Source organism: Amphibalanus amphitrite, unplaced genomic scaffold (assembly GCF_019059575.1).
Source record: "Amphibalanus amphitrite isolate SeventyFive unplaced genomic scaffold, NRLGWU_Aamphi_draft 001598F_arrow, whole genome shotgun sequence".
Taxonomy (NCBI): Eukaryota; Metazoa; Arthropoda; class Thecostraca; order Balanomorpha; family Balanidae; genus Amphibalanus; species Amphibalanus amphitrite.
The window spans coordinates 44,144-70,916 of record NW_024883091.1 but is presented as its reverse complement, the minus strand read 5'-3'; the positions used below and the strand labels follow the sequence as shown (position 1 = coordinate 70,916).

At 54.6% G+C, this 26,773-nt stretch overlaps 1 protein-coding gene across 6 annotated transcripts in view; it reads left to right on the top strand.

Moving 5' to 3' along the window:
- Positions 1–26,773, top strand: part of LOC122374072 (focal adhesion kinase 1-like) — a 42,618-nt gene that overhangs the window by 9,631 nt on the left and 6,214 nt on the right. For 4 of the 6 annotated variants that reach the window (XM_043352592.1, XM_043352589.1, XM_043352593.1 and 1 more), the window contains 8 exons: positions 20,659–20,833; positions 21,178–21,309; positions 22,415–22,540; positions 22,841–23,179; positions 23,756–23,830; positions 24,148–24,373; positions 25,428–25,598; positions 26,579–26,710. In XM_043352592.1, coding sequence (XP_043208527.1) covers positions 20,678–20,833; positions 21,178–21,309; positions 22,415–22,540; positions 22,841–23,179; positions 23,756–23,830; positions 24,148–24,373; positions 25,428–25,598; positions 26,579–26,710 — 1,357 coding nt within the window. In that variant the 5' untranslated portion in view covers positions 20,659–20,677. Of the gene's footprint in view, positions 1–6,326; positions 6,871–20,658; positions 20,834–21,177; positions 21,310–22,414; positions 22,541–22,840; positions 23,180–23,755; positions 23,831–24,147; positions 24,374–25,427; positions 25,599–26,578; positions 26,711–26,773 lie in introns of those variants that run through there. The other 2 variants (XM_043352591.1, XM_043352588.1) reach the window with 2 other exon arrangements.

Sequence of the window (26,773 nt, the reverse complement as noted above, 5' to 3'; positions counted from 1 at the left end):
TAGCCATCACTTAACTCCATATTTCAGACTTACAAGAGCCTCAGAGGCTCAGCCACAGGCGCCTAATGAGCCAAAAGCATTTGGCAGTTGGTAGGTACTTAGTCTTACCAAACCAAGTACCTGCTACACTACCTAGGTACCTACATTTTACATGTCAGAAGTCAGAATTGACACCTGCGGCTGCCTCCCCTTCTCCCAGTCCCAATTTGGTCCCAATAATCAATCAACAGCATACGAGTTTGGGCGTCTATAGAGTCAAATACGCCCAAACTACCTATAGCCTATAAACTACCTATAGGCTGTGCTATAATATAAATAAACTCACCTATAAACCGCAAAATTGCGATGCTCAACTGCCAATAAACCACAAAATGCACATTTTCCATGAAATAGAAGTTTAAAAAGAAACTTGTCTTATGACATCATAGAATCTTCAGAATAATGTAAAGGAGCGGCTTTGAAATATTTCCTCAGCGATCTCCATTCGCCTAAAATATGTACTATGAGTGACGTCATGAATTCGAGAATAGAATGTGAAAGTCATAGTATGTTTTAAGAAAACTACATTAATGGCGCAGTTGATAACTTTCACGTCTGAATCTCGTGACAAATTGGCCGGATGACGTTGCCCGAATTGCACCAATGACAATTTATTTTTACCAAAAGAGCCACTTGGTCAGTGCTCTGGTGCTCCTGATATCGATTAATATTCAATGACGTCATTTTTAATCTAAAATTGTAGACTAACAATATTTTTTATATTCCTTCATTTTAATCTCCACGTTGAGCCAACATAAATGGTAAGTGACGGATGGGCTCTATCTAGCTGGCAGCCAGTTGGCACTGCTAAACTACTAGGTGCCGTTTGGAGAATGTATATTGTATACCTACATCAACATTAACTACTTTCAATGAGTCTCAACTCAAGATCATATCTGATTCTGAGGCCTGAGCCACTCATGCAAGGTCATGGCCTCCTAGTGGCCCATGGAGTCCCTGCTGATGCTGGATATTTCACAGGTGGGATTAATCCTATTTTTGAGGTTGTACTGTTTGAATAATTTTATCTGATAAGTAAGAAGTAGTAACATTTGTCTCATTATCATGTAGAAAAAGTTTGATTAAAAAAAACATGAATGCCTCTCGGAACTTGTGCTTTTGAATTTTCAAATAAGACTTTCGAGGTAATAATAGGAGATAGGTTACTATGCTACTCCTTAGTCCTTACTTATATTATAATTGTCTCTCAGAGTTACTTACAAATTTATCTGACATTGCACTGTTGACTGTTGAGTGTTGAAGATAGGTAGGTGTAAGGTAGGTACCTATTTACCTAGTCCTACTAGGTAGGTAGCTGCTTGAATCTTTGGTCAAGGCTACTATGCTGCTTAATACAATTGTGGTATGCGGCATATTCATTTTATCATAGCTTTGAGTCAAATAATCAACAAATGCCTATAGTGAGTCATGGGTTGAATGAAATAAGTTCAATAAAAATGTCGTGTGAGTCATGAGTTGATTTGAATCGATTCATCAAAATGTGTAAGTCATGAGTTGATTCGAATCATTCCCTTGGCTAGTTGCTCGAGTCATGAGTTGATTTGAATCATTTTATCGAGGAACTTGATGAGTCATGAGTTGATTCGAATCAATTAAATTTAACATCATGAGTCGTTTGCTGAATCGATTCAAATTTCCAGACTCAAACAAAGAATCGACTCAAAAAAAAATTTGAGTCGTTTACAAGTCTGCAGGACTTATTGTCCTTTAGAGGTCTTACAACTTTTTTATCTCAGGTTTTTCCTAAATGTCACATAAAGTCAGGTTGGTCACGTGATCTCACCTATAAGTCAATGGGGAAATATGAAAACTGTTATTTTGGCGCCAGGAATGATATTCGATTGTCTCAAGTACATGGAATCGTTACTTCATGCATTCCTTGCAAGATCTGATGCTGCATTTGTCCATTGTTGACCTTGCATGACGTCATTTATGACGTCACTAGGGTCATACGAGTTTTTCGTCAATAACTCCCGATCAAATTGAGCTAGAGAGTGGACAAGGTCACCAATGGACTCCGGAAGACCTGCCGAATCGAATGATATGCGATATGACCTCATTCGACCAACTTCGTGATTTGAAGACCTCTGACCTGACCTTGACTCGAGGTCAACAGGTCAACACCTTACGGTGGCCTCACCTGAACCAAAAAGTATACCATTCGACGCGTCTGAGCAAGGCGAACACGACGATGTCAAAATCGTGTTTCTGCGGCCATTTTTTGCGAAGTTATTTACCAAAAACCAAACCCGCTGCTTGGGTCACGTTATGAAATGGGGCCTCGCCGGGCGAGATTTACGCTGTTTCATGGTATGTATAAATTGGTAGGGCATAATCGTTTGAATAAAAAGTTGGCTTGGAAGCAATTTTCTACGGAGGTACACACCATTTCGATGTCCTACCCAGCTCATATCGTCATTAATTTCAACCTACCCTCAAAAGTATCCATGCGTTATTCGAGCGGCAATTGGGCAGATTGCAAGCTCGCCACAGAGCACAAATCCTAAAAGAGATAGTCCTTATTTAAAACATATGCTCATTGGATATTCAAGAAGGTTGCTCCTAAATATTGTGGTTCTAGCTTCAAAACTATGGATGTTATGAATGCCGATAGGTTTCACGAGGCTACACCGGCCGGATCGCCCACTGTGCGGCCGTATGAAGTCACCCCGTCCTCACACCTCAGCTCACAGCAGTCCTGCACGTCTGAACCCGCCTTTTCTTGGAGAACCAGCGAGACTGAGCTTATCGCACTCTCGGTGTATTTGACAAACACACCCGTGTCCGGTCGGTGCCACTCGGGGGGGGGGGGGGGGGGGTCACCGGCCGGCGGCGGTAGTGGCGGCGGGGTGATGTTTGCTGTGGCCGATAGCGGCGGCCTAAACTGGGGAAACTGAGGCCGGCCGGTCGTCAGCCTCTGGACGGGCCAGCTGGTGACAGACGAAGCTCGCTGAGGGTGGGGCTTTGTGGTGGCAAGCTGTCTGGTGGCTTGAACAGGTGCGCGAGCCGCGAGGAAGGGGTAATTTGATCAGAAACCCTGTGAGTAATGTTTTGTGCGTCACGTGGCGCGAACACGAGGCACGTTAGTAACTGTGCCCGTCAACGGGCTGTCTCCTTCTTAGCCAGCTGGCAGCCGCCGGTTGGTGTTTGTCCGCGTATTCCTCTGGATCTGCCTTTGATCTGGAGCGTCCCCTGCCACACACAGACCGCCTCACCACGCGCCGGCCGGGCGCAGGCTGATGAGCTCACTCCCAGGAATGATGAGGTCATCTGTGCGCGCTACGAACCCATCGCGGCCAATGACGAGCACTATCCGAACGGCTCGATGATGTAGGCTGGCGCGTGCCTCTGCTCATCTGGCATTCCGGTGCCGTGGTGGTCGTTCCGCCCGGTGACAGCTACTCGGGCGCTGCTGAGAATTGCCGTCCTGTCTGCCGGTGTGACGGCGGGACCAATATCGGGCGACTGGGAACGGGAGCTGCTCTGCGGGTCGGTGGGAGGCGACATAGCCGTGTCGGACTGAGCTGAGAGCAGCCCGGTCCCGTTTGCTGAGAACGGACCGCGTTCGGCCGCGTCTGTTGGACGATCGATGTGCGGCGCCGGCCAGACGGGCGCCGCCTCAACCGTCGGCCGTGCGTCCGTCGAGAGCGACGAGAACAGCGGGAGAGGGGGGGGGGGGGGCAGGCGAGGGACGAGGGCAGGGTAGCGGGTGGTTATTGCAGAGCCTTCGCCTGGGTCGTCGAACGGCTATAGCAGCCTCAGCCCAGCTTAGGTCGTTCCCAGGTTTCTTTTGATTATTTAAGTTACGTGATCTCATCTCGGAATCTCAGCCTCAACCACCTCATATTTTTTGTTAGGCACGACTATTCAATTGTAAAGTCGTCAACCCAAGCCGTACCCAAAAATCTTGTCCATAAAGCGCCGACTCAGGGTTTGCGCCTATGTTTCTAGATTTTAAGGCAATGATGCGAGCGACGTATGCCAGTCATGTCGGCCTCCATTTGCTATATCAGGCGGCAACTGGCCGGCCAGTTCGACTGAGGTCTGATCTGGTTAGTGGTTTGTCGATTAAATTTGCATTGAACTGCTAAATTTGTTTCCGATTCAACCGGATAGCTTTCAATGAAATGACGATGGCTAATATGATGCATTTTGGAACCGGTACTTTCTCTTATAATCAGTATCGGATCGATGCTGTGCTGTGCAGAGGGTGCGTTTGCTCCCTTGATTTGGTGATGTGACGGATATCCAATGTAGGCACCTCTAGCCTGCTGTTCCTACTGTGTCTCTTTCATGAAAATGGACTTGTTTTTGCCTACTGCTCCTACCGTTTGTGCAAGTCTGAGTATCCCCTCATTGGCCGGTCACGCCGTGTCTGCCCCCGGTGTCAGTTTTCCCACCAGGGAGCACCCCTCCCTTCTCCCCTGTCACCTCTGGGCTCGTCTGTCACATTCGCGACCACAGCCGCGCCGCTTGGGTTTCATCCCGGCAGCGGAGGGGACGCGAGGTCAGGAGACGGAGATGGACCACCTGGGGAGTTGTCGCTCAGCTGATACTCCCTTGGAGAGCTGGGGCTGCTCTGAGACCACTGCCGCGCTGGCAGCGGGCCCTCGACCCGACACTCCGGATTGCCGGTCCGTCCTCTGGTGCAACTCCGACCGGACTGCTCAACTGGCATTGCTGGCGTCACTGCCGAGCCGCGGAATGTCAGCCAACATCAGCCGCCATCAGTCGTGTCTGCACGTCAGACAGCCCCGGCTGACGTCAGTTGTACCCGAGCGTCAGGCGCCATCAGCTGGCATCAAAGGCGTCCAGCCCGGACGTGCCGCTCTCGTCGAGTTCCTCTCTGTCCGCCCGTCCGTCCGGCTGTCTGTCTGCTGGTGTCACTGCAACTAAGCTGCTGTATTCCATTGGCTGTCTGAACCGTTCCCAGGGCATCGACAGAGTCTGGAGCAGTTTGCCTGACCTTTCCTGTCTCATGGTCAGTTATGAATGAAACGAGGAGTGGCTAGAGTGTTCCACTGTTCTGCCGTTGATCTACCCGAGGTCTCTGACCTGCCTCCTCGCCGCTATACCACACCCCCTTCCGCTTGCCGTTATCCGCCCACCATTCTGCATCCCCTCTCCCCCATCTGACGTCCATTGCCCACCGCCTGCCGTCCATCGTCCCTCGCCCAGCCCACCTCCCTCTGTCCGCCGTCCGCGGCGGGCTCCCGTGGGCGGCCGTTTTGGCTATCTGCGGGCGGAGCTCTCCGGCCGCGGCGTCCGGTGCTGTCAGGGGCGGCCCGGCCGGGCACCAGCTCCGGGCTCTGCCTACCGACAGAGAGGGAGAGACTCGGGGAGGCTGAGTCAGGGCGGCAACTGGTCGGCAGAGGATATGGCGCGGAGGTTCTCCCAGCGCTGCGTGGGACAGGCTGTAAAGTCATCCACGCAGAGTTGTGAGGCTGGTCAAATATGCCGCGGGTCTGTCAGGAGACTGCAGAGTTCCTGCTGCCGCTGACAGCTCGCTCCAGATGGTTACAATGCATGGGTGACATGACGACTGCAGGGTCACGGCTCTGTCTATTGAGTGCGAACTGTCCGAGCGAAGGGTGATGTGTGCGGACGCTGTCGAGTGTGGACCGACTGCACTCTGCGCTCGGTCCGGGAATGGGCTGAGTGAGCCGCAGCCATGCCGTATAATGAGCTACCGTGTCGTGACCGCGGTCATTTACACAGAACCGCGGTCATTTGCACAGAGCTGGGTAAGTTGAGAGCCGGCCTGCCACCGACGCCGCTCACCATAGCGACTGTGAACGCTGACCCCGGCCGGCTACTCTGGTGATCGCTGTCCCCCGGGCCGACAGTAGCCAATTCCGAACAAGCCAACGGCTGTCTGTCGACAGAAGGTTATCTATGGCCACTGGCGGTCGGCCATTTAATTTTATTATCGGCAGTTTTGGGCTCTGTTGAGTCCAATCTGTAGGGAGCTTCCAACAATTTCTTGAAATTTAGAGATCGTATTATTGCATGTCACATTACGATCTCTTGCACATTTCCTAGTAGCGCTATTTTCGGTTTCATGAGGTGTTATCTTCGTGCATAAACATCCAAATCTGGTGACCTTGCCACCTTCCGGGGGTTTCCTCCAATCCGGGAGCGTCGCGTGAGTCGGCGGCGGCCCCCGGGCGGCCGTCTGGGCGACCTTCGCTGCGCGGCGCGGCGCACTAGCGACCCCTGCCGCCGCCGCCGAGACTCGGGAGCTCGCTCACCTGGCCGGACGCAGTGCGGTGCGCGCGTGGTCGGAGAGCAGTACCCGTGCGGTCGGTGGGAGCGGGTAGGGAGTGGAGCGACCGCAGCTCGCAGCCCGCAGCCCGCTCCAAGAGCTGAGTGACGAGTGATTACCTGACCGCGCAGGGCGACCTGTCGGCGGGTCGGGTCGGGCAGTGTTGGTGTCGGACGGGCGGGAGGCTGTCCGGGCCCCCGAGCCGTCCCCCCAGTGTTGTGATCGGTTCAGACTTCAGACCGCTCGGGTGGCGGTGCCGTCGTCCTGGCTCTGTCCACGCTGGCGTCGGCGGTGGCGGGCGGCGCGGTGCGTCGCCGGGTGCCGTCACCGGCGCCGCCGGCCGCTCACCGGCTGTCGATGCCGTCGGCGCTGGGTCGCCGGTGGCGGCCGGCCGTGCGTCGTCTCTCGGCCGCCTGGGAGCGCACCGAGCGCTCGGGCCGCGCCGCCGAGCCTGCCGGCTGGGAGTGGCGCCGCGCCGAGCCGAGCGGCGCTGGACTCCGGCCGCTGAAGGAGCAGTCGCCGCCGCCGCGCCGGCCCCTCTCCATGTGAGTAACCGAGCTGTGTTACCGGGCACCGGAGTCGCTGGAAGTTGCTGATACCGTCTGTGCGGCTGGTTACGTCTTGATGGTTTATTTATTCCGTTCCAGAGTTATGCTACAGCTTCGCAGAACATACCCGGATGTTTTGAATGAACTATGCTATCAGCTGGAGTTAAGACTTGCGCGAGTCCCAACTTAGCAAAAATCGGTAACACTGACGGCGAAAGGATCATTCAACTCTTTGAGTCTTGCTCGCTTTTAAATGACTATTGGTCAGTTACTTCTGAGCCTACCAACACTGTATCCATTCCATCGACGCCCCTTGGAAGTCACAATAAGCCTTTTCCTCAGTCCTCACCCTTTTCCTTGCCCAATTACGTCTTCTTCTGCGTTATTGGGAAGAAACTCCAGCATTCCAGCACTTCATCAGAGTTCTCCGGCGTAGCTCCCCCAGACGTGCTGGGAATCGTCGACACGTGTTGTGCTCTCCATCTGTGCGCGCGTGCGTGCGTGTCGGTGAAAGTGCTGCGCGTGTCGTGTCGGCGTCACGTGACGGACCCGTTACGCAGCCGTGACCGCCGCCACTCGACCTCAGCGAGACCAAAGCGGCGTCACGGCGCGACGTGCCGCGGCGCTCTGAGACGAACCGTGACGCGCTGCGAGGCGCCTGATGCGCCGTAGCTCACAGTGATTTGTTATGATCTGCCGTCGCGTCCGTCTCGGCAGATCGTTTATGGTTGTCGCGAAGCAGTGCGGGCGGAGCGGCATTGTCCTGTCACTCGTGCGGGAAAACGGACGCCCTGAGTCAGTCTTGCCGCTGGGAAATCTCCTGCCGGGGGCGGTTTCTCCTGCAGTTAGCGCCTGGCGTAACGCCGGCAGTCTCTGAATGAGGTGTGCTGTGTCTAGTCTTCTGGTGCGACTTCTGCCTTTGACCTGGTCTGACCGGTCGCTGCTCTATACCGCCTGTCGCCACCCGCCCGACAGACAGAGCTGAATGGGCGTCCCGAGACTGCTGACACGCCTGTCTGGCCTGGCGCGGTCCACCCGTCACCCGAGCTGCCGCCGAGGCCGAGGCTCTCAGCTGACCGCGGGCTCAGACGGGTGCACCGGCCGCCGCGGGGTCGCCTGGCGGGTTTAGTACGGTCAGCGGCCGACTGACGGCTGCATGCCTGGGTGACGGCGCCGCTCTCACAGTCACACCCCGGCGACCGAGGGCGGAGCCGGGCCGTGCCCTCCGCCAGCGCCTCCCACACGCTCCGGAAGCTGCTGACGTCATGTCGCCGAGGGCTGCTGCAGCTGCCCGGCCGACCGGCCTGCTGACGGCAGCAGCGGCGGCCCCGCAGCGCGCGCCTCAAAAGGACACGGCTGTGGTCCGGCGGACGGAATCTGATCAGTGGCCGGCCGCACAGTGTGGCCGAAGACCAGTTTAGCGCGAATTTAATCCCAGCGCCGCTCGGATCCACTGAAAATGGTTCTCTGGTTCCAAAACTGACGTTTACCCCTCACCGGACCTATTGGTTTTCAAAATACCCCCCCCCCCCTTCGCCGGCCGAAGGGGGGGGGGGGGTACGACCCCCGTCGCTGTTTCGCCCCTGATGAAGCTAGAGCCTCGCGGAAAAAAACGAGCGTGTGTGCCGTTACGAGACGCAGCAACTGGCATCCGATTTTAAGGTCTCAGGTTAACCTGTGACCTCTGAGTTCAGGTCAAGTGGCCCAAGGCACGGATTCGTTTTTTATTAATAACTTCGCGAAAAAAAAAGTCGCAGAGTCGCAATTTTGGCATCATCGTGTTCGCCTCGCTCAGGTGCGTCGAATGGTATACTTTTTGTTCGGCTGAAGTCAACTTAAGGTGTTGACCTCGGGTCAAGGTCAGGTTAGAGCCCCCCAGATCACGAAGTTGGTCGAAGGAGGTCATGTTGCATATCATTCGATTCGGCAGGTCTTCCTGAGTCCATTGGTGGCTTTCCCAACTCGCTAGCTCAATTTGATCAGGAGTTATTGACGAAAAACTCTTATTATCCTAGTGACGTCATAAATGACGTCACGTAAGGCCAATAATGCAAAAGTGAAGCATCGAACCTTGCAAGGAGTGCATGAAATCACGATTCCGTGTGCTTGAGATAGTTAATTAGGCTGGAGCCTGTTCGGCCGCGCCGCCCCCCACCTTGGTCAGGTCACGACGGGCGGCCGACTAGACATGTTCAAAGCTGAATTGACGGCAAATAGGCAAAAAGTGGCAGCTGAAACTTGCTCGCTTATGTTCAGAAATGTGCGGAGAGTTCACCCATGCCCTATTCGTCATATCCATTTTTATCCATTTTGACATTTTCCAACTTCTTTATGAAATACTATTGTGAGAACGATACACATGCAGGGCTCCTGTTCTAACTCATTAAACTCAGAAACCATTCATTGAAAAGCTACCATGATAGCAGAAACAGCTTCATCATGAATTGTGCTATCCGGTGATATGCTATTTTCTCATATATCTTCTCGAAGCTTCCGTAAAATTTACATTGAAAACTGGACATATTTCTCAGTACCATAGCCCGATTTCAGGAACCGGAGCGTGGGTCTACTTTCGGCAGGGATATAAGTCCTCAAATGATAAAGTGGCTTAAAAATAAGGTTCTATCCGATAACTTCGGACAATTTCCTACCCATTGATAGGTATAAATAACAGTTTATCGAAAGTCGGGTTTTTGATTAAATTCGCGCTAATCTGGTATTCGGCAAGACCGTGGGCCGGTCCGAGCCCGACCGGCGCCGACCGGCGCTCGACAGGGCCGTGTTGTGACGGCGGCGGCTCCGGTGTCGCCCGGTCTGCCGGCGGCGGTACTGAGCGGCGTGGGCGGTCGGCCGGCGAGTCACCGACCGGCCGCCGACTGCTGGAGCGTACCGCTGGACGCGGTGGGCTCTGGGACAGGCGCCGAGCGGTGGGAGGGTGGACGGTGGGCAAAAGGTAATCGTGGGCCGATTAGGGAAGGTGGGAGGATGGACAGAAGGGTGGATGAAGGGATGGGGATGGGCGACGGATATACCGCGACAAGCGGCGGGGTTCATTGGTAAACGGGAGACGAGAGACTTCGTCTTCAGTACAATATCTGGATTTGTGATACTGAACAGGTAACGCTTCGCTTTTCAACCAACTAACTGCTGTAATGGCCAGTGCATCAACCATCAATCTATGAGCGTGATTTGGCGGCTTGCCGATGTATTTTTAGAAACTAACTGCGGCCATCGATTGTCGGCCACTGGCAGGGAATTGCTGTGTAACTTAGCTGTGTGACGGCCCGGGTCGCTGTCTTCGGGAGCCTGTCTCTTGGGAAGTCGGCGCTGAACTTAGGGCGCACTTTACCGACCACCTTTGGGGCCACTGAGGCGCAAACTTTCGCCATCATCTGTCATGATTCTAAGCGAGGCGTTTGTCAGGTGATCAGGAGAAACGGAGCTTTGTCACTTTGGCCACAGCTTGACGAGGCATTATGTAAGTGTTTGCTCTCTTCCGCTTGTATGGCATTTGTGAACAGTGTCTCGGGTTTGGGCGCGATCGCACTGCGCGTGGTATATGAGGTTTCTAACATTCACACAAGGCGCGCGGGGTTTTGTGTTTTTAAAATAGACATGGCTCCTCAGTTTTCTCTGTAGTTCATTCCACTATTGAGCGCTCACCACAGTTTTGCATTTGTCAACTCTCATTGTGTAGACGATAAACGACATATCCTTGGCTGCGCACCCAATAGGGCGGTGACATCACCATTATTCAAATGACATCCCTGCCCGACAAACAACTCTGAAGCAGCCTGCATAAAAGATGGGATCAAAGCTACCGCTATCATTACGTATGGTGATCGGTAAATGGGCATCGGCGCCCAGCTAACCAAATGAATTAGAGAGCTGATTTTGTTAGGCGCACACTGGCTTCTGTTGCTGGCCGCCTATTTGTGTCGTGGGCCTTGGAGAGTCCTAGATCATATCAGCCATATTCTACTGTATGTCAGTTACTCTGTTGTATAAACATGATTAAATGCGAAAGCTTAACCCGCGCCCCAGTGGCGGTCTCAGCCAACTTCGCCCTAGTGGGGGGGGGGGGGGGGGGGCAGTGCTGGAAATGAGGCCGCTTTCTGGTCCCGGCATTTTATTCTCCGGGTGAGTTAGCCCCGTCTAGCGCTTAGCCTTTCGGGACTCTCTCAGAGTCGCGGTTGTTTTCGCCGCTCGGCCCATTCGAGATGCAAAGTTGATAGTCGCACGAAGTTTATTTGGGGCCTCTGAATATACGACTTCGAAATTAATCGATTCTACAAAACCTTTTACTTTCATCTATATGCATACATTTAACAGTAACTCCAGACTAGACTGGTTTGGCTGGCCCTAAATAAGCTTCGTGTGACTATTAACTTTGCATCTCGACTAGGGCGAGCGGCGAAAACAACCGCGACCCTGAGTGGGTCCCGAAAGGCTAAACGCTGGACGGGATTAACCCGCGAGGAGAATAAAACGCCGGGACCAGAAAGCGGCCTCATTTCCAGCACTGGGGGGGGGGGGGGGGCATATGTTACCACCCACCTCTAACTAAAAAACTAAGAGGGCTAGAAAGACGCGGTAAAAAGCAGTCGATAGCTGACAATGCGTACGTTTGAAAGTATTTCGGTCATTTTTCATCTTAGAGCAATATTGGGGTCACCGGAGGTCATCAAAGGTCAGTGTCATTATATTTCTCAGAAAACATGCATTTATCTCAGGAACTATGATAGCTAGAAAAACACATTGAAAAGCAATCGATAGCTTTTGAACTCTTCTTTTGATAAGGTCCTTATCGAAATTGACCTTAGGTCAACGGTTTAGCCTCCAGAGGGCAAAAACTCCAAAAATAGCTGTTTTTACGGAAAGTGTTTTTCGACAATAACTTTTGACTAAAAAAGCCACGACATTTCTATTGCCAGAATCGTGTTCCTCTCGCCGAGACGCGTCAAATGAATTATAATTTGACCTTGAAAGGTCAACTTAAAAATTTGACCTCAGGTCAAGGTCATGACCTGACCGGAAAAGGTCATGTTGCATATCATTCGATGCGCCTCAACAAGACAAACACAATGAGACCATCCCCAGCGTCCTATCTCTTTCCAATCGAGAGTTATTGGCAAAAATCTGTTTGTAGCCTCAAATGACCTCGGATGATCTTTCTATAGGCTATCAGCAAAAACGACACCTTGGTCGTCACAAGTGGCCCAAATCATTGTGATTCTGAAATATTTGGACTGTTCCTATGCGTACACACGGATCTAGAGGCATTTTCATTTTTCTCCATTGACTTACAATGGTAAGGTCACGCCACTGACCTGACCTTAGGTCACGGATATAAAAAATCCGAGATATACAAATTGTAGGCGCCCCATGCAATCCACCGAGTTTAAAACCTTTCTAACAAACACTGCAGGCTGGACATGATTGCAAACTTTTTTTAGGCTTGGTCAGTTAACTTGACCTGGTGACCTGACCTGACATGACCTGGGATCAAAAATTTCACACATTGTCCAAAATTGATGTACAAAAGGCTACTCAAAGCGGCGCGGCGCTACGCGCCGCGGTTTTTTATTCACACGCAAAAAACGCGACAGGGTGGTAACATATGCCCCCCCCCCACTGGGGCGAAGGTTAAATCTGCATCAAACAATATCGTTTTTCTGCACATCCCAATCATCGAATGTGTTTACTGTCTCCAAATCATAACACCGTCGTCGCCTGTGCTGCTACTCATACCGTCTCCCTGTCGTCCCACCGACACCCACAGTGTCACCCACTGACACCCAGCGTGTCGTCCTTCCGACATCCAGCGTGTCACCTACCGACACCCAGCGTGTCACTGCCGTCCGTCGGTGTCGTCGGTCGGTTTGGTCGCCGTGTGCGTGTCGGCTGCGTCGTCACCGACGCTAGCTGTCCCACCGACGGTCGACGGTCGAGGGACGCGCCCTGAGGTGGTGGTAAATATACCGGCGGCCCCGGCCGATCTGGGCTGGCACCTCGGCTCGGCGGCGCGCCGGGTCACATCGGGCTCTGGCCTCTGGGGGTGCTGGGTTGGCCGCAGCTGCCGAGCTGCTGCCGTAGTGTGGGTTGTGTGTGGCCGAGCCGACTGAGCAAAATCGCTGCCATGCCACCGCTCTCCTGCGGGTGTGTCGCGCTGGGCGAGGTGGTCGTGTCGTGACTGTGTCGAGCCCAATGACGCCGTGCGGCGGTGACGCTCGGGCCGTGGTGAACGGTGGTGTGTGAAGGTGAAGTAGTGCCGCATTGAGTGACAGATAAGGACCGATGATTCTGGCTGCCTGCGTCGGCGTGATCGCTGTTGAACATGACAGGTAGGATTGTGAAACTATGGTTTGATTAACCCCAGATGAATGATTTGTCCAGTTACGGCCTTCAAATCATGCAATTTTCGCTGACATTGCTATGCGACCTGCTGCTTCCTTCAACGAACTCATGTTGCCCGGCATCACAGGTCGTTCACTCCGCTGTACCATGTGGCAGTCTCTCTCGCAGCAGTGACCGCCACTGCCCGGCGCCACAGGCCGCTCCCCTCTCAGCGCGCGGTCTAAGCGGCCGGTTGTTTGGGCCGGTGCCCGCTGCCGGGCCGACTCCGACCTGTTGGCGGCGTGTCAGCGCTCACTGTGGCCGGCCGGCCCGCCGGACGGCTCCTGTAATTTTCACCGGGTGAGCGGCCTTTGATGCGCTGCGTCGGGCTGGATCGCCGGCCTGGTGTGGTGTTAGCGGGCAGTTCAGGTCGGCTCAGCCAGTCCCGGTTCTACCTGAGCTATACTGAGATGTGTCCAGCCCCCCCCCCCCCCCCCAGACATCCCCCAGGACCGCTGTGCTGGGAAGGATTGAGGAGTGCGGCTTTCTGACCGGCGTGGATTGATTTTGTAACTGTCTTGACGGCTATGGTAGATAGTGTGACGGCTGTGACAAGATGTCACCCGGTCGACTTTCCGCTGTGTGACAGAGCTCTGACCGAAACCAATGGTCCTGAGGAGCGCTAGTCACGCTGATTCGCCAGTCACTACCCAGAATCTTTTCTTAGCTCCTATTCCCTGCCAGATGGGTGATGAAACTGGACCTGTGAGGGAGTTCCCAATAGCCAGACCGTGTCCTGGGCTGCCAGCCCCTCGACCGGAGCTGCACCCTTGGGATGTTTCCTGCTCCCGGGACTGTGTGTTCTCCGCCGAACCATAATTAATTATGCACGATTGCTGCATTTTCGGGTATTCATATTCACATAGAAATTTCCCCAGCGGACTCAGTTTCGCCGATGTGCTTTTTACCTGCAATATCGCTCAGATCATGATAGAGTTCGTGCGATCGGCAGGCTGTTTGACGTCCAAATCGCGTGCTCCGCTCGCGTGGCCTCTCTTCGGCCGGCGTTTCGGCTGTCTGTCATGCCGCACCCCGATATCCTGGACATGCCTTTCATTCTGACCGTCTGACGGTGGCAGTCCCACCCAGTTCGCTGGTGTTTGTAAGTATCGTCTGTCTGACCAGCACAGGGTCGGTCCCCGTACGGCCTTCCCCGTCACACTGGGGGTGTCACTATGTTCGTCATGTCCGGTGACGTTCCACTGCACTGCCAGCCATTTGGTAACGCTGAACGAAACCTGTTGATGTCTGGTGAGTGGTGATGGCTGGCACGCTTCGTATAACTCCATCGCTGCACAATCGTAAACAGAGCTTCTTTGCACGGACTGACAGCAGTGCGGACAGTGACCGCCGGCAGATGCAGGAGTGGCGAACTGTGAGGGTCTGCTGGGGATTCGAAATTTGTCGGCGGCAGGCTGGTTGAGATTAGGCCGGGGTGTCGAGACGTGTCGGCGGTGAAGCTCCTGAAGTCCTGAGAGTCGAGCCCTGTCGGCAGCGGTGACACTCTGACACGGTTATTGCTGTGGTGGTCTAATGAGGTACGGCTCAGGACGCTGACGGAGACACTAGGGAGAGGAGGGGTTGATGAGTAAGGAGAGTGTGTCGAGTAGAAGGTGTGCGAGTTTTAACGATTGGCTAGTTTTGGAGCTTTATAATGAACGGTATAGGTCTCTCAGTTTTGTGGTATTGTGGATAGATGCCTTTGTCCTGCGTTTGACTGTCGTTTTGGTGCAACAGCAAGAGCTGGTTAGATTAACGGTCTGGTCGTCCTCTGGTCCATCCTATGAAAATGCCCCTTCTGTCATTGAGCAGAGCCCCGCTCTCTATCTATCAGCAGCCATTTCCTGCGGTTGTTACAGCTCCGCTCTGGCTCGGTCACTGAATCAGCTGCTCCCGTCCGGAGTGTGGCGGTGACCAGCGGCGCGCTGCACCCTACGTCAGCCAGCGAGCTCGTAAATATCTGACCGCGCACTCGGTGCCGGAGCTGAGCTCGTTCACCCTTTTCCTTAGAACCTTTTATAGGTCTCTACATGCGAGTCAATGGATACATGCTCTGTCATTCTGAGGTAGTATGTTTCGGTTTTATGGTCTGGATTTATATGAACGATCTGCATTCGTGCGTGAATATCGTATATCGAGACCCTCGCTAACATTTTACGTCTCTATCAACTTGCGATTACCCGTGACTGTTGCCATCCTGCAGCCTGTTCTGAGTTCACCCGCAGCAGTCTGGCTCCTGGCGCTTCTGAGCGACCCGCAGCAGTATGGCTCCTCCCGTCGCCTGTTATGTGGCCGGGGTCGAGTGGCGGCGCCGGCGGTGTCACCGGCAGATGATGGATCGGAGACCGGGGCCGGGCCGGGCGACGGCGTCTGACCGTCCCAGCTCCCAGAGAGAGCAGAGGCTCAGAGAGTCCCTGAACATCCACTGACACCGGACATTTGGAGGTTCAGGGTCATGTGACCTCACCTCCGGACTCCGGCGACTGGAGCCTGGATGGCTGGCTGTCTCCGGGCATGGAATGTGAACCTTGAACTCGGTGTACATTGTTCTCGATTCTGACCTGAGGAACATTTTACTTGTTTCGTTTTCCGTATTGAGTGTGTTACGACCCCCACATGTGACCCCTGACAATCCATGGGGATGAGTTGTGTCGCATCGTCAAGCATTTCCGTTCCATTTCAGGATTCTCATCACGTCCGACACATAGTACAGTATCCACCCTGCTCTCCCCTGCCCGTCCGTGTCCTCCGGGGTCCCACCCTGCTCTCCGCTGCCCGCGCCCGTGTCCTCCGGGGTCCACCCAGTCCTGTGAGCGGCTCCAGGCTGGCGGCGGCCCACCTTTAATCCCTTCCGTCGGACCCGGCTGAACCACCGACCGTGACCCCACACCCGGCCGGCGGCTCCGGGAGGACAGCCACGAGCTGAGTCAGTCCCTCGGACACAGGGTGAGATAGTCCCACGTGCCACGTCTGGAGTGGACCATCTCTCCTAGCGGACAACCCGCGAAGGCCCGGTGATTTTCGATAAGTGCGCCGGGTCAAAGGCCAGCATCATGTGGGATGTGCGATCGGCAGAACCATTGTCTCGCTAATGGCTATCGATTTCGGATAGTCAAAGAGATGAATTATTCTGGGAGTGTGAAGCGATTCTCCAAATGGTCTGCATAATGCATTGGATATAACCCCGTCTTCAGATACGCTTTAGAGACTGTGGGGTATGCTAACAAGATGAGAAGTGCCATAACGTCCGACACTGCGGCGTTTACTGGCCATTTTCTGAGCCTGTAACGAGTGAGCAACAGGCCGTGAAGATAAACCCAACTCGTGTAACAAACTTCACCGGCTCGTCAGGACTGACTGACGTGTCTCACCGGACGCTGAGCCGCCACGCCCAGTAGCCGTCCGTGTCCGTGTCGAGGCCGGGGTGTGACCCAGGGCAGCAGAGGAGGCCCGGCGCGGGCTGGCGGCGCTCCGAGAGCGAGCTGGCACGGTCTCCGGGGGCGGACTCAGGTGTGGCGCGGACACAGGCCGGGAAGTACGGTTAGCTCATCAGGGCGTCAGCCCGGTGCCGTGACGAGTGTGGGCTGGGGAGGTTGAGCCGGTTGAGGGCGGCTGCGTGGACGGTTTGGAGTTGGTGAGCGAGGATGCTGGAGTGATTGTTGAGACTGCTGACGATGATTGTTGAAAAAGTCCCAGTTTCGCCTAATATGTATCACTTACAAATTATTTTATAGAAACTTTGCTCGTTTGGAGCTGACACAGCTGACCTCGGCTGACCTGTTCTGTCATCTCAATCTACAAGGCTTAGATTCACTCAACCACCGCTACTTTCCGAGCCTTCTATCCAAGCCGCCTCCCGTCTGTCGTCTTCCTTCTGTCGTCTGTCGTCCCTGCTCCGTCAGCCGGCGTGTTTTGTCCGCGCGGCGTGTCGGCGTTCCCCGTCTGGCTGTGGTCTGGCCGTCGTCTGGCCGAGGGTACCCGGCCCCGAGCCATACTCACTACAGCGCTGCCGGGACTCTGTTTGTTGTCACACGCCCCAGGCGGCCGTGCCAGGGGATACCGTAATGGGGCTGGGTCAGTCGGCGCACGTGCTCTCGGAAGACCACGAAGGGTGTGTCTTCTACCGCTGAGGTGGCATAGTTTTGGGAATGGGAAAGATCGTCGTCCGTCGATGTGACGAACCGTCACAGACGACGCGGCGCTGGCCCGCACTGATGTGTGACATGTGTGTCCAGATGTTATCGCGAGTCGGCGGTCTGTCATACGGCGGAGACTGGCTCCAGTTCGGGCTACAGGCGGGCGTGTTTTTCGTCTGGAAAAATTCCATTGTTTTGTTGGCCGACGGTGGTGCTTTGAAGCCGTTTGTACGACCAGCGGCTCTCGACTTTGCTCATTACGCGCGTGCCCGACCCCTAATGTGCTATTGTTGTGAGCAATCTTGTGCGTTGATTTCCGTGTTGTTCCTTCCCGGCGTCGGGTCGGCCTCCAAATAACATCAGCGAGCTCTCGGCGGGCTGGAGCTTGTTTTTTGTTTTGTTTTGTTGGGTTAGGCCCTTTCGGTCCAATTAGACCATTTTAGAGCCGGGAGGATGATAGGATGTAGGGGGAGACATTGGTCTGGGCAGGCACCCTAGTGAGTCGCCGGGGCTGAGCCCGTCCAAAGGACAGGCCACCCAGCCCCAAGGCACTCACTGCACCCGGCTACGGGGTGCGCTCCCTCGGGAGCAGCGGTGCCGCTCCAAGGGAGCAGCCCGCATGAGATGAAGTTGCCTGTCCAGCCCGGAGGGGGGTTGTGGCGTGGAGGAGAAGGATTTCAGTATCCTGAGGATAGAAGCACGGATAGGTGTGCTGGAGCGACACTCAGCGGTCCGGCTGATCCCCTTAGCGGTCCCTCATCCACAGGTGAGGTCACGCACCTTCACACCGGCTCTCCGATAGCCGCTGTCTGTATCTACTTGCCGGCTGTACTGACTACCTCGACACGTCCCGGTTGCGTATGATAATGCGCCGCTCGCCGCCGACCGGTCACATAAACATGTTCATCGTTCGCCGCCGGTCCGGTCGCGGCCGGCCATCACTTACGGCTGGTGTGAACGGACGCTGCGGCAGACAGAGGCGACACCAGCTGTGCGGAGGACCGGTGCACGATCCGCGCCGCCGCCGCCGCCGCCGCTGGCCCCGCCGTGCAGTCTGTCGGACGAGCTCAGCCGCTCTGACGACGGCGAGCGGGTGGAGTGTGCTGGATTCTGAGAGATACCGGACGTTCCAACCATCTGAGCTGCCCGGCGGCGCAGTGGGATGGGTGGTGGACGTGGAGGGCTGTCCCTTGAAGCCAAGAAAACAGTGAACAAGACTCCGGTTTAGATATCGTGGCCTTGTGCCCTCGCGCGGAAGGAACTCCATGATGTCGTGACACCGCGGGGAAAGACCTCGTGATTTCTCGCTGGGTTTCGGTCGGAGTTTGCGGTGAGACGGCGGTGGTGCGGTGGTCGCGGCCGGCGCCGTCCCTCCGTCGGTCGGTCGGTCGGCCGGTCGCACATCCGCCGGCCGTGGCCTCTGACCGGCAGTCAGGGTCACCCGGCGGGGACGGGCAGGGGTGCCGGCTCCTCCCTCCAGCAGTCCGGGATGAGCGACCTAAGCCGGAAATGACGGAGACCCGGAGACGGCCGGAGGTGCCAGGTGATCGTGTGCCTCGTAGGTGGAGGCTGGAATTGACCGCGGACTCGTACCTCTGCTGGCGCTATTGTGAGCGATGTGGTGGCGTCAGGGTGCAACGTAATGGTTGTGGATTACATAAGCCGATATGATTTAATGTCGGCTCTTTGCATCCTTGGCATTGCTGGCATTTATTCGTGCTGTTCTTTCGCAATACAGATGGATACATGCGCGTTTCGGTGACGTGAAGCCTGTTTGTACCATTCCGGCGGAGCTTTATTTCGGTGGATGGCTGACAATTTTAGCGGCGATCTTTTCGGTCTGGTGGGCTGCTCTCGGCCGGTACAGTCGAGTGACGTGGTCCGTTCACTGGCCAGACGGGGACGAACGCACGGACTCGGTCCGGCCAAAACTAACAGTGGTTCAGTCGGCCGTCAAAGGTCGCAGTGACCCCTAACGCGACGGTCGGCTGGGGACGGTGTCACTAGCAGTGCCGCTCGGCCTCATACGGCGCAGAGGAACAGTCCCGGACGGACGGTTCTAGCTTCTGTTGGTGGCGTCTGCCAGCTAGATCCCAACGCTCCATATTTCATGGAACGATGCTGCAGCTTTAGTTGTGATCAATAGTCGCTGGATGGGTCATATGAACTGCCAAAGAACGATACTGCCTTTGCGTGCAAGAGTGGGACTCTGGTTGATAAGAATTAACTTGCGGTTGCATTAATGTTTTGTATTATGGTTCATCCATGGGGTGTTGATATTTCTACGTTTACGAATGCCAGGGATTGTTGACCATACCTGTGGCGAAAATCGGTCGTGACTGTTTGATGTCGTCGTTGGCGGAAGCGTTAGCTCACTGTCTGTGTATGCGGGTGTTCGTCAACAACCACCACACGACCCAGCTGTATCGCCGCTCGACGGGCCGGGCTGGCAAACAAGGTGGCATTACGCGGCAGCCTTGCGTGAATTTTAAACACGTTAAAAATGGTGGTGTTTAGCTTTGCACCTGACGACCTATTTGGTGGGATGACTGTGGTAATTTTCGACCCAGCTAAGCTGTGAGCGCTTATCATTGCCGTGTTATCGCATTATGCAATGACAAATGCGGGACTCTATCATCTCGAACACAAAAGCGTTGTAACGCTGAATGCTTTTGTTGCTTATTACCACGACAGAGTAACCAATAGACTAAGCCGATCGGAAGGAAATGCCCGAACATATCAAGCCTTTAGATCTCACTGGCTCCAATGTATCAGTGTAAGGCGGATGTGCCATTCTGGGTGGGGGCTCCTGCGACATTCTTGCTGTCTGTTGCTCGACAGCCGATAACATTTGTAACGTGATGTGGCTCCGATGTTCTTTGGTTACCGGTCATTGGGACGTGCATTTCCGGTAGGTGCTACGTGATCCGGGAAAAGACTAGCGTATGTTCCTCTTGCCGTGTCTGTGTAATGCTCACTAATCCGTTACTGCAACGTCCGCTCCAACGTGTCGCCGCATGGTGTCGCCGCGTGTCCTCCCATTCCTGTGGATCTGTCACTGTGTTCTACTGTCCCTTCGACATTCTGTCCCGTAACCTGACTTCCGTCCGTAACTCTCTAGTGGTCCGACCTATTCACTCGGCCATGTGTGCAGTGGGTGACCTGGCCCGCTCCCTCTGCCGTTAGTGACCTGGCTTATCCCCTCTGCCCTGTGTGCAGTGTGGGTGACCTGACCCTCTCTCTCCGCCCGCAGGCTGAATGAAGAGGCCTCGATGAACCACCGCGAGGGCGGCAGCGAGGCGGGCGGCGGCGCCGATCGGCCGGCCGCCGCCGCCGCCGGCTCGCCAGACACAGAGCGGCCCACGCTCAAAGTTCACCTGCCCAACAGCTTTCATATGGTCAAGTACTCAGAGAGCACAGATGTCAAGGTTAGTTGGGCCGGTGTGCGGCGGATGGGAGCTCTGCTCTGAGGCGGGGGTTTGTCTGAGGAGCGGAATCAGCTGAGCGGTAGGGTACGTTTCCGTCAGGAATTGAATGACATAATAGAGGCATGATGCTGAAGGTGTTTGTGCCTTGCCGACAGCATGTTTCTCATTTTACGCTCGCAGAGTCCGGGCACATTTTATTTTTCAGCCACCTTTTTTCCATTGGTAGTGGTGGTAGTAGTAAATAATTTTGATGTCAGTTGTTTTCTTATGCCTAAGTTAAAAACGTTTTCTCGGACACATTTTATATACGTAATGTGACCTGTCGTCCCTCTCTCTGTCCACAGTATGTGCTAGACCTGCTGGTGACCCGGTTAGCGCCGGAGCCGCGCGCCTACGAGGGCCTGTTCGCGCTCCGGATGGTCAACTCAGTAACCGGCGATGTGTGCTGGCTCCATCAGAACACGCCCATGTTCGAGGTGGGTCTGACGGTCTCCCTGGGTAAGGGGTAGGTTCTGAGGTGGCTGCTCGGTACGGTTATGCCGTCTGTGGGACTGACAGGCTGGGACTGTGAGACGAAAAAGATCGGGAGCCTCGCAGATACCTCATACGGGTTTCTGTGAGGTGATTGGTTTTCTCTAAAATCGCTGTTTCTGTCATGGCTCTGGCGTGGTTTTCCTCGTTTCGGCGATAGTTGGGCTCAACCAATCGTTGCATCAGTACGGTGTCGCAGGACGCCGATAGATATTGTTTGTGGCTCCGTTAGTTCCTCGTGGCTGCGCTTGTTTTGCGCCTCATGACAAGCTGTTTCGTCAGATAGTTTGTTTTTCCTGGCTACCCACTGTTTATTGCCAATGTCGGGATCTGATGTATCGGTGAAAACATTGAACCGACCAAATTAGTAAGATTCAATTACTCAATTGCGTGAATGACATTGAAGAAGCAACGTCACCGACACATTCTGTCGTGTTGAATTCGGTTCTCCCTGGTGCTGGCTACCCCCAGTGTCGAAACTTGTTTACTCTCCTTCGTTCTTCTTCGATAACATTCCGTTTGTTTTTCAACGGCTTGTCTGCCGCTTCACCGGTAGACTGGCTATCAGAGCGCGGTGTTTTCACTGCTTTCATCGCTCGTGCTCGTGCTGGCACCGATGAATGACCCGCACGGGCCGCCCGGTACCCACTGATCCAGTTACAGCGACTGGTGTTGGGGCATTGCCAGGCCCGGAGAGCGAGATATGTTCGGGCGGGGGGGGGGAGGGGGCTGCAACGGGAGGTTACCTGCTGTGGCTCAGATGTTGGGCTGGGGATGGGAAGGGCGTATGTATGCGGACAAGCGGTGGATGGGTGACTGAAGTAAGGAAATGAGTAAGTGAGTGCTTGAAGCCTGGTTCCCACTGGGTCTATCACCCGTCGAAACAGCCCCGTCACTGTCACCCGCCGTGTTTATACATTTATGACAAGTTTAATATTGTAGCGTGAGTGATCACTGTCACTAACATGTGCCCATCGACTCATGCTCAAGACGTCACTTCTCTCATCTGATGACGTCACTCTGACGTCACTCTATCTATCCCCCTTTCAGGTACTGGAGAAGCAGGAGGGCGGCGCCGACCGGTGGCGGTTCGAACTGCGGGTCCGGTACCTGCCCACCGACCTGCACCAGCTGTACGACAAGGACAGAGTCACCTTCCATTTCTACTATGAACAGGTCAGCGAGGCGCGCGGTCTGTGGCGACTCTGAGCCCTGTAAAGTAGGTAGGAGTCGCACGCAGGCGATGGAAGCTCTCAGAAAGTGCGACGATATTTTAAAGTGATGGTCATTGGTGAAATCTAAAATGGTATCTTGCGATTAAACGCGCTGCCGCTTAGGGTTCTTCTTTCCCTTCTGCCCCGTTCTATTTTGTCTCCAGCGCCGTCATAAGCTCATTAAGCTGTGCTCTGTGCCTCCCTCGACCTGTCGCCCCTAACCCGTCTGTACGCTGACCGCCGTCTCTGTGTATTACCACAGGTCCGGGACGACTACCTGAGCCAGGAGCAGTGTCCGGTCGACCAGGAGATGGCCGTCCAGCTGGCCTGTCTCGACATCCGGCGCTTCTTCAAGGACCTGCCGCCGAACGCGCTGGACAAACGCTCCAACATGGACTACCTCGAGGCCACGGTGGGCTGGGCCAAGTTCCTACCGCGCGCCGTCATCACGGCCACCAAGGCCAAGGCGCTGCGGAAGGCCGTGCAGCACCAGTTCAAGCGCTGCAGCCACATGAGCGAACCCGAGTGCATGTTCAAGTACCTGGAGCTGCTGAAGACGGTGGTGCGCTTCGACCAGGAGCGCTTCACCTGCGCACTAGGGGTGAGTGTGTCTAGTGGCAGGGGCATATTGTGGTGGTGCTTGGGCGAGAACTGTTGAATGTTGATGTCCAATTCTGTATAAGTGCTTACTGCAGTTTTTAAGTTCTCTTCCCCTGCGGTAAATTCTCTATAGCAAATGCATCACTTATATCGCGGTCATGCGCGCGTGTTCAGCGAAGATACAGGCTTTGCGGTATTTTTACTGGCATTGATATGTTTATAATTGTTTGCTCTTCTGTCCCGCACTGAAAGATGCTAGGAACTCCATCACGGCACTCCAACAACCATATATCGAGGACTATGATAAAGTACTAGAAGACTTCCTTTTTTAAAATGACTGCCACCAGTCAATGGAGGAAAAGAAGAACAACTTATATCAATTATGGAGATGTAGAAATAACAAATGAACGCCAAAGAGGAAGATCACAACAATCGATAAAATATCAGACGAAGATAATACGGATGGGGTGGCGTTGCAAAGCCAACACCCCGAGAAAAATCTGATCTGATCTGACTGACACCTGGCGCCCTTAGCCGCCTCGTTTTACATTTGCCGTTGGTACTCTGTGTTTCCCAGGCATGGTCGATACGTGTGCAGCTGATCATCGGTCCGGACTCTGGGATCTCATACACCACAGACAAGGAGGACTCGGTCAGTGCCGACTGCCGGACTGAGACAGACTGTTGGCGGGATGGGGAGGAGCTGGATAGAGGGCACTTTCGGAGGTGTTTAGTTTTAATATGAGCGGTGACTGTATCCGTTAGGTATCACATAGCGATCGATCTTTTCCTGGTAGTCATCAAGGGGTGAACTTCGCAGTAATTTGCCACGATCCTTTTTGTTTTAATGTCTTATTTCCGTGGGCCATCCGATCGTCATTTGCGCATTACTGACCTGCGTCTGATTTCGTCTGCGTGGCCTCGCTCTCTGACACCCACTGACCCCACCCCGCCCTGTCCCTCCCCCAGGCCACCCATCTGAGCAGTTTCGACCAGGTGCAGAGTATCCAGACGCTGCTCTCTCCGTGTGAGAACTCTGCTCGGCGGGCGGCCGTGCAGCTGCGGGTGGCGGGCCGGCCGGAGCCGCTCATCCTGACCTGTGGCTCACTGAGGGAGGCCGACAACCTGGCAGACCTGGTGGACGGCTACTGCAGACTGGTCAACAACGCCTCCAGCAGCCTGTGGACCAGGAAAGGTGCGCCCACTGCCGCCAGCGAATGGGGCGGGGAGCGGGAGAAAGGGGTGGGATGGTGATTGTTTGTTGAGGTGCTGGGAGTGTTTTGGTTTGGGGTTTGTTATTGCGTTTCAATGATCCCAGGAGGTTTGTCTGTGTGAATGTGGGGCGTAGGCTATGCTGTGTTCGGTTTGCTTTGACCTTCTCGGTGGAGGTCCGTGGAGTGACCTGTGACGCCTGAGCTATGGTCTGAAGCTCAGGACCGTCCCGCAGTCCAACAGTTGACCCTCCTCTGACTCTCCCTCTCTCACCACCACAGTACGTCTCCCTCCCGCCCCCCAACTAACACTGCTCTCTGTTAGTGCTGCCTTGGAGACACGCGTGCCACTGCTGCCGGCCAGGTAGGTTGGGAACGGAATAAATCACACCAATATATTCCGCATCTGTTACGGATTTATGACACTTATGCAGACTTTACCGATTTGTCACACAGACGTCGTTCGGACTAAATGTCATATTTTGTAGTTCGTGTGCTGCAGCATTGTCATTGTGATGCTCCGTCAACCGCGACGCCCAGTATGTGTTGCTATAGCGTCAGCGGTTTGATTGTATTAACTGCTGCTAGTTGCCGTGTCGCCGCGCTGTCCCTGCGGCCTCCTATAAAGCCGCGCCAGCTGTGCCCGCCCCTGATAGACTCGATAGCTGCCTTCCGGTGGGCTGCGGCAGCTGCGTCACGGACCGGGACGGGACGGAACGAATTAACACTGAGGGCTGTCAACTTCTTTATAGATTATCTCGGCTGTTGTTCTTCTCATCTACACAGTACACACAAAACATTGGCATTGTATATATTTTTCTTTTCTCCATACAATGCCAATGTTTTGTGTGTACTGTGTAGCATCATGTGCTGGCGCCTGAGTCGCTTTCAACCCATGACTGGCCTCTCCTCGGCTTTCCGATCACTTCCCTCACAGTCTGCAGAACCTTGTGACTGACCCCCTCCCTCCCTTCTACAGCGGGCCGCTCGCGGTCGGTAGAACGCCGTATAACCCTTGCCCCCCTCCCCCCTCTGCAGCGGGCCGCTCGCGGTCGGGGGAGCGGCGCTCGCCCTCTGCCCGGCGCTCCGGACGCTCCGCCTTCTCGGACGACTACGCCGAGATTGTGGAGGACGAGGGAGACTACAGCACGCTGGCGGCCAGGGACTACGAGCTGCCGCGGGATTCGGTTCATCTGGTGGAGATTATCGGTCAGTGACGCGCCTAGGGGGATAATGGGGAGAGGGAGGGATGGAATGGGATGGGTAGGGATGGGACGGACGGACGGACGGACGGAATATGGCAGAAGGGGACAGACGGTTACGGGACGGGGAGATGATGACATTAGCCGAGGAGGCGATGGGGGACAGGGTAGTAGTCTGGTGTAAACGTCTCGTGTGAGCACGTTTTGATATGAATGGGACTGAATTGTAACAGGGGATGATGCTGCCCCAGAGCCTCAAAAATAAAATGCCTGGCTAGCACGAGTTCAGTGCGTCGAAGGGGAGCTTGGTTTCAATTTTTGGCTGTACGATGAACTAAAACTGACTTATTAGTGCACCTTCGTTGGGTAAACTGTTAGCACTGGCGGCCGACGGGTGTGGTCTGCCCGACACGGCGGCATTCTCCGTCAGGTATCCGTGAACTCTATGACGACCGGTGACCGCTGTAGGCACTGCCTCTCAGCACAGCGCTGGGAGCACAGCCGACTTATGATTCATACATACCGGCCGGCCGCCATGAATGATGCATGTGTTGCTCATTCGACTTACAGTGTGTTAGCATGGCCTTATGCGAGGCTGCCCATGGCGACTCAAAGGTCGTGGAATAAATAGGTGCTTACATTACTGCCTCCTTCTGTGTGGTGTACCTGTGCCAACTGTGTATGTACCATATATGACTTTCTGCAACGACAGAACACTAACTGTGGAGCCAATTTGGTGACGTACCGTCAGGTAACACATGGTGTAGTCAGTGTACCGTATTACTATGCCGACAGGAGACGGTACGCTCTGTGGTTTACTGACTGTACCGGTACTGTCTCCGACAGGGGAGGGCCAGTTCTGTAACGTGTACCCGGTACTGTGTAGTGTGTACTGATTGTACCACACTGTACCGACAGGTGAGGGCCAGTTCGGTGGCGTGTATTATGGTACCTGTGGTGAAATTAGTGTACTGTACTGTTTCGCAGGCGAGGGCCAGTTCGGTGACGTGCACCGCGGCACCTATCGGTCTCCGTCCGGACAACTGACGCCCGTGGCCGTCAAAACGTGCAAAGCCGACAACGAGACGTCCATGGCGCACAAGTTCCTAGAGGAGGCCCGTGAGTAGTCGCGGAGGGGCGCCGGAGGTACGCCGCTAGAGGGAAAAGCTAGTGATAAAGGTT